This window comes from Mercurialis annua, linkage group LG5, assembly GCF_937616625.2.
Source record: "Mercurialis annua linkage group LG5, ddMerAnnu1.2, whole genome shotgun sequence".
In the NCBI taxonomy this organism is placed as follows: Eukaryota; Viridiplantae; Streptophyta; class Magnoliopsida; order Malpighiales; family Euphorbiaceae; genus Mercurialis; species Mercurialis annua.
In genome coordinates, this window is record NC_065574.1 from 42,650,137 (window position 1) to 42,658,235 (window position 8,099).

Below are 8,099 nucleotides of genomic sequence, written 5' to 3' on the forward strand. Positions count from 1 at the left end.
TTATAATTGTCATTTTATATTAAAAAAACAAAAAGTGGAGTGTAATTATTAATGTGGGAAGTGCAGAAATCGCTACTCTAAACAAGTAATAGTAGAGTGCATTTATTTGTTCTTCTTATCAAACCAGAAATTTAATGCAGTAAAAGATAGGGATACAATATTTAAGGAAGTGAACATAGAATTGAAAATTAATTGATTCCCGCAAAGTGGAGAGACTTGTCCTTTCCTTGGTGTGCATTGCTAAAAAAATTGGTCATGTAATCTCCGAACACAACTTCTTTATAAAGAGCCAACCCATCTTTTTTCACCAGCTGAGCCAACGGTCCAATCTTTTCGGTTGCTTTTGGAATTGTAAAAATTGGAATCGACACTCTTGATTTTGCACTTGTTGTCCTCACTCTATGTTCGGCACTTTTATATTTTCCATTGCTCAGTATCTGCAACAGTTAATCACATGTTTTACTAGAATGAATTCCTCCTACTATCTTTAGAATTATATTTATTTTTATTTGAAACTAATAGCAAAAAACAAAATTTTTTAAAGCTGTTTTGTTTAAAAAGAATTAAAAATTCACAGCCTAAAATATTCAAAGATTTTCATTGTTATGATTCTCTAATATGTTTGAAGTTTCCGGATTAAATACTGTTATTATTTTACTAAATTTTAATATAAAGTAGTCGCTACCCATAAATTAGGGGTGGCAATGGTCCATGTTTCATTTAAAAATAGAACATGCCATTTTCGAACCGTTGAGTTTATGACTTTAGTTCCGTCTTATTTGAAAAAGTTATTCAAGTTTCATCTCGTTCGGCAAATTAAAGGAAAAACTTACAATTTTAAGTTAAAATTTAAGTTACTTATTTCAATTTTAAAATAAAAGAAAAACTTAAACTTAAGTTATATATTCTCTGAGTTTAGAGGAATCAAAGCATATGTTACTTTTTAAGTAATTTTATTAGTTTGAAATTAAAATCACTGATTTAAAAATTCAAATACGGCTTATGATCCGAAATATTAATTTTAGCTCCACCAAATGAGAAACCGGTCTAAAACCTATTTTACTCCGGTTTTAAGCCGGCTTTAGCCCGGTTCCATATCCATACCGGCCAGCAGATGCTCATATCCATAATGAATTGAAGCTCAACAATATTTGAGTTTTGGCGTAATTCGAACCTGTAACGTGTCACCGATATTAATGACTAAAGCACCGGGAAATGGCGGGATCTCTATCCATTCCCCTTTCTTCATGCCATTAATGGTGTCTTCCGCTTTGACATATAAACCTCCAATCTCATCTTGCAACAGTACAGTAAGGGTACCCATGTCAGAGTGTCGTCCCACCCCAACTGTAAGCTCAGGATTTGGGCATTTTGGGTAGAAGTTCATGTTCACCATCTTCAACCCAACCAGTGCCTCTATTTTTTCATCATCTACTTCTACTCCAAGCTTTTCCATTAGAACATACAATATTTTCTTCACCATCTGCATTGATGTTTGTAAGTATTCTAAGGCCACATCCCTGAAAAATAATATTTATAATTCGTTGTAATATATGGCATAATTACTTAAAAATCACTCACCTTATAACTTTTTTTCATTTATACTATGATCTAGGAAAATTTTCAATTGTACCATATTTTTGATTTTTATGTTTCATCTCTACCCTAATGAGTTAAATTGACCTATTTTTTTTAAAAAAATAAATAAATTAGTCCTTTATTTTTAACCTATATTCTAATAAAATGTTAATATTAATCATTTATGTATCTTGTTTTTAATATTTTCATCCTTAAATTAATTAAATTATCAGATTTTTTAATTTTGGGGTACAAATAAAACATAAAAATCGAAAATAGAGTATAATTGAAAATTTTCCTAAGTCATTGTATAAATAAAAAAAAATTACAATACGGATGGTTTTTAAGTAATTAGGCCTCAATACATTTATCATAACTTGATAGTTAATAAAGTTTACTTTATGGGTTGTTTTTCTATTATTATTCTATTTGAGATTCACTTTATGAACAGTGTGAGCTGCACAACAACAAATACTTGATTATTTTTTTTATCAAACCCGATCGCAACCATGTTATAAATTGTGTTTTTCTATTGGCAGATTTAGACTTTTGTTATTGTATAGTTTAGCATGTAAGTCCGAAAAAATAAAGTGAATCAATATAAATATAATTAATTATAAAAACCGAACCGACCATATTTTAACTTACATTAAAAGAATTGAAATGACATAATAATAATAATAATAAAAAGAGTTGGAGGAGAAGAGATAGAGGTGCTTATTAGTCAACTTGGTCAAAAAAAAAACTCATTTAAATAAAATTAGCATATGTTAAAAAAAACTAAAATTGAATTAACTAAATTATTATGTCTCCTATTATATCGAAACCTAAATATCTGAGATTTTAAAAACTAAAAATTCAGCTAACTCAATTTTTTTAGTTAGTTCAGTATAAATATAAAGAATGGCATAAAAAAAATAATAAATATCCGGTTAGTCGAATTTTGAAATAATTAACTATAATCAAATCAAAAAGTTTTACTAACCTGATTGAACTTACTTAACTAGTCAACAATTAACTAAAAACTTTAACATGTTTTAACCAAAATAAGTATGCATGTGCTTACTTGCATTCCTTTGGCCAATATCTATGTGCTTCTGCATCAGTAGCATAGATCATACTAATATAATCTTTCCATTCCAACGCCTTCTCCTTCTCCGGCACGAAACTGGTGCTGTACTTCACCAGCGGACTTGGGCTCGCCCCCTTACAATACATAGCCTTTTTCTCAGGTGGTAGGTTAAAGAAACTATGAGCCGCAACCTTCAACGACTCGAGTAACTCAGCTGGAACACCATGGTTCACAACTTGGAAGAACCCTAGAGTCTCGGCGGCTCTAGCCAGTTCCTCCGCTACTTGATCATGGTCCGGACCATCTAGTTTCGATAAATCTATCGGTGGGCTATGATCTAAGGTGGATATAAGCTTGTCTATTCTTTCTTGTGGAGGTTGAATGTATTGTTGTGGTACCTCCGATATGCCCGAGTCTACTATTCCTTTCACACCATTGCCATCTCTCACTACAAAATTGAAGAGTGAGTTTGATTGTAAGGAACTTTTTGAAGAGTGAGTTTGATTGTAAGGAACTTGGAGCCATTGATTATATGGTAATAAGTCTCTGATGGGGAATTGATAATGAGGCCTATATATACACTATAATTAAATGAAATTAGTGAACCATACTTGCAACGTGGTGTTTTTAATTTACTAAAATTCATAAAAGAAATATTAAATTAGGAATATTTAACAACTAATGGTCCCATATGTGGAATCTTATTTCTTTTACATGCACGTGTAATTTAATTTCAAAAAGAAAATGTGTTCTGTATTTTACTTCAATCCTAAGTACCAAAACATTTAAATAGACTATTTATTGGACATAAGTTATCCTTTAATTTCTAATTATATCTCGTTTTGCAGTAAAGCACACAAATCTACGATGAGTTATCTTCCCATTAACCCCACAAAAACCCTAACCCTAATTGTTCCATCAGCTATGTTGAGGCCTTGAACTCTGGTGATCCCAACGTTGAGATTATTACTGCTAGGACATCGGACTTGTGAACGAGTTTGATTTATTTCTAAAATTTTCCGTGTACATGGAAGTATCGTGATCTTGAAAAGGTGTTCGTGAGATATGATGTTATTGGTCGAGTTGCAACTCACCAAGAGAAATTGCAGTTTTTGTTTCCTGAAGCCTGATTACGGAAAGGATTTGGCTTGGATTCTCTATAGGAAAATTTAAGCTTAGGACTTTTCGATCAAAATTTCCAAAAAATAAGACTATTAATGTGAAACAAAACCCTAGTTTGGTGCAGGTCCCTGTTCATCCGGTTATGTCTCCTTCATGGAAAGATATGAGATCATACATGGAGGCTGTATCCGGAAGTGGACACTACAAAATAAATAGTCTATTAACCATGAAAAAACAATGAGGGTCCTAAGATTTCGTCAATAAAAGCATAATATCAATACCTTGAATGATGGTACAATATATCCCTATTATATGTACTGCTATTAATGATGGGTTTTTTTTATTTATAAGCAGAGGAAATTACACAAAAAAACTCTCTTTTCTAACTTATTTGCTATGAATACCTCAATTTTAAAAGTTTATTTTTTTATCTCATTTTTCTATTGTTTTTAGTAGTACTCCCAATTAAATTAAATTTATTATTATTTTTACTCTATCCTTAATAAGCATGAGCACCTTATTTTTCTTTTTATTTTGTCTTTCTTTTCTCTTTCTCTTCTTCTTCTTCTTCTTCTAATTCTCTATAACTTTATTTTTTCGTTTTTTTATTTCAATGGTTTTTTTTAGCAAATTTTATTTATATTTTCTATAATTTATTTAATATATTCGATTTATAACACAAACAATTAAAGATTTGAAACAAATAAAAAATCAACGATGAAAAAATCAATCGTATTCGTCTCACAAATTTGAAGCAACGGAAGATTATGTCGCCAACATCATATCCTCTTATTATATTTCTTCTTCTTTTTCTTATTTTTCTTTTTCTTCTTCTTCCTCTTTTTATTTTCTATGTATTAATTTTTAATTTTTATTAATAATTTTGTTCATACGTTTGAAACTGTTGTAAATGGTTTGAACTGTTATTAAAAAACGTTTTGAATTGTTTGTTTGAAACTTTTGTAAACTGTTGAAAACTTTGTAAACTGTTTTTATAACTAATTTAACTTTTTTATAAAATGTTTGAAACTATTTTTAAAATGGGCTAATGGGATGAAAAAACCCCGACCTTTGTTTTAGTTTTCAATTCCACCCTGACGTAGCAATTTTTTCAATTATACCCTATTTTATATTTTTAGTTTTCAATTGAACCTTGATGTATTAAATTGAACTCTTTTTATTTGATTAATATTTAAAATAGATCCTTCATTTCTATTAAGAAACCTAAAAATCCTTTGATGTTATAAATTATACCAAAAAAACCATCTTCTCTGCAAATAAAAAAAATTAAATTAATTAAAAAAATAAAAATGAGCACAGATCTGCTCCTCCGTTGAGGAGCAGCAACTCCTCGTTGAGGAGCAGATGCTCCTGGCCAGAGGAGCAACAGCATCTCAGGCCAAGAGCTGCCGGAGGATCCTCCGGCAACTAAATAAAAAAAATTAATTTATTATTATTTTAGGATTTATTTGAATTTTATTTAAGTTTAAGGATTTGTTTGAATTTAACCAAATGGAAAAAAATATAAATTAATCCTTAAATGTATTTGTTTTATATATTTTAATCCTTATAATAATAAAATCATTTAATGTTTTTAATTCAGGATGCAATTAAAAATTAAAAATGCAAAATAGGGTATAATTGAAAAAATTGCTACGTCGGGGTGGAATTGAAAACTAAAACAAAGGTCAGGGTTTTTTCAGTATATTAGCCTTTTAATATCTGTTTGAAACCGGTTTATACCATTGTAAACTTTTTTTAAAACTGTTGTAAATTGTTTGAAACGCTTGTAAACTGTTTGAAACATTTGTAAACTATTTGAAGCTCTTTTTTTGAAACTGTTTGAAATGGTTGTAAACTGTTTGAAACCATTGTAAATTGTTTGAAGCTGTTTGAAACGCTTGTAAAATGTTTGAAACCATTGCATAAACTTTTTTTAAATGATAATAAAACTGTGTTTTAGAAACTTTTTGAAGCCGTTTGAAACTGCATTTGAAACTGCATTTGAAACCGCTTTTGAAACTGTTTAAAACCATTTTTAACGATTTCTAATGAGAACAAATAAATTAATAATTTACAGTTTTCTTTATTTTTGGGGAAAATTATGATCGTTGTATTTGAATTCGAAGTGAAATTTGAAAAGATTTGATTATGAATTAAAAATTCGAGCGGATCGGAACTAAATTTGAAACTCACAATAAATTTTTAAAAAGTTATGATAGAAGTTGAAAAATTAATCTATTTAATTTTTATGAGCTGAAAAATTTTATTTCTTTGTTGAATTGTTAGCTGTTTTTTTTTGTATGAATTGGAAGAAAAAAAAGATAAAAAAGAAGAAGTAGATGAAGAAGAAGAAGAAGAAGAACAAGAGCGTCAGAGTATGAAAATAAAAAAATAGAGCAAAAAAAAAAAGTAAACACGCTGGAATACAAAAATCAAGTTGGAAAATTATGGTTATTAAATGCTAATATTTTTTAGGCATCCTTCTAATTATATCTTATAAGTATTGTTGTTTAAATCCCCTCATTAATGAGTAAAATTATTGGGCTCCATATCCCACCAAAACGTTTTTGAAACCGTCATCGCTTACTACAAAACTGAACAATGAGTTTGATTGGAAAGAATCTGGAGCCATTGATTATGTTGTAATAAGCAATGTTTTTAAAACCGGACTGGAGATCAAACCGATTTTATTAGGGGTTTATGATTTGACCGGTTCAACCGAATTTTTAAATTATAATAAATATAAATTATTTAAACTAAAACACATATATTATAAATAAAAAGTATGATATAATATTTTAATAAAATTATCTTTATAAATTTTATTATATAAAATATAATTATAAATAATTATTTTTTTAAAAAATATAGAATAATTACTCTAAATAATTTTTTTTATTTTAACAATAATTATTATTAAATTAAAATTATATAATTAAAATTTATGAATAAAAAATATGACGGAATATTTAAATAGATTTAATTACTCAAAGTATGAAATACAATTATAATAGTTTATAAAGAATAATTATATTGTATGGAAAGAAAAAAATATAATTTTTAATTTAAATGAATATAAAATTTTATAAAAAATATATAATATTACATTTAAATAAAAAATTATATAAAATAAAATGATAAACAATTTATAATTAAGTTTTTAAAAGGAGGTACAGGGAGAGATTAATTACTTAAAGAAAAAAAGGGACTAATAATATCAAATGTGTTTAAAAACAAAGAGAGATAAAATCATATATTATAGGGTTAAATTCTTCAATAAACAATTAATGAAAGACCCAAATTATAAATCGACATTAAATCTTATTATCTTTTAGTTAGAGTATATAGGATTAGGAATTTTTGGTTCGATAAAATACATCGGATTTTACTTTGGCGATAGATTTGAAACAAAATGAAAGTTCGTGTCTTTAAATGACAATTTTTAAAGTTCATGATTAAAATGAAATTTCGTGTAAAGTTCGTGATTTTTTTAGGAATTAACCCTTTATTATATGTGTCACTAAAATATAGAAGGCTTTGTGTGGGAAAAAAAAAAGTACTACTCACATGGGTGTGTAAGGGAAAGGAGAATTAAGCCATATATGGACAAAAAGGATGCTGATTTAGACAGAATTTCCAAAAACCGGGATTAACTGATTTTTACAAACAACCGGAATTTTTTGGGTTGATCCGGTTTCTGGTGATTTTCTTACTCTTTAGATTTTAATATTTAATCGGACTGGACTGCTGTCCAGTTCTCTGTTAATCCGATCCGACCAGACGGTCCGGTTCGATTTTAAAAATATTGGTAATAAGTCTTTAATGGATTATTGATAATGGAAAAATTATTGCACGCGATTGTTGTATCAGGTCATTCGTGTAACAAATCAATAATACATGTGGGAAAGTTAATAATAAAAAAATTAAGTAATAATTAAAAGATTTTTTTATCGCAAACGCCTATTGGTTTGTTGTAAATAAGCCAAACCCATCTAGAGGCCCCTGTACTTTACACTATTTTTTTGTAGGTCCTCATACTTTATTTTTGTATTATCTGGTCCCTCGACTTACCTATTTTTTATTTTCAGGTCTTTTTTGAGTTTTTTCCAGTCCTTTTGTGTGACTAGAGGAAAAAAAGATTGTAAGTACAGGGACTAAAAAAACTTAAAAAGAACTTGAAAATTGAAAATAAGTAAATAAAAGAATCAAATAATATAAAAATGAAGTATAAAAATTTACGGAAAAAGAAAATGTAAAGTAAAGGGGCCTCTAGATAGATTAAGCCTTGTAAATATGATATGGCACAAATAATATATGGGATAAA

At 28.2% G+C, this 8,099-nt stretch overlaps 1 protein-coding gene across 1 annotated transcript; it reads right to left on the minus strand.

Moving 5' to 3' along the window:
* LOC126681880 (scopoletin 8-hydroxylase-like) lies at nucleotides 1–6,407 on the minus strand. Its single transcript, XM_050377436.2, has 6 exons — nucleotides 6,350–6,407; nucleotides 5,091–5,200; nucleotides 5,027–5,043; nucleotides 2,645–3,220; nucleotides 1,175–1,520; nucleotides 1–437 (listed from the first exon to the last, which is right to left on the minus strand). Exons 1-6 carry the CDS (start codon nucleotides 6,405–6,407, stop codon nucleotides 189–191), a joined length of 1,356 nt encoding a protein of 451 aa, XP_050233393.1. The 3' UTR covers nucleotides 1–188.
* Between the last annotated feature and the right edge of the window lie 1,692 nt (nucleotides 6,408–8,099).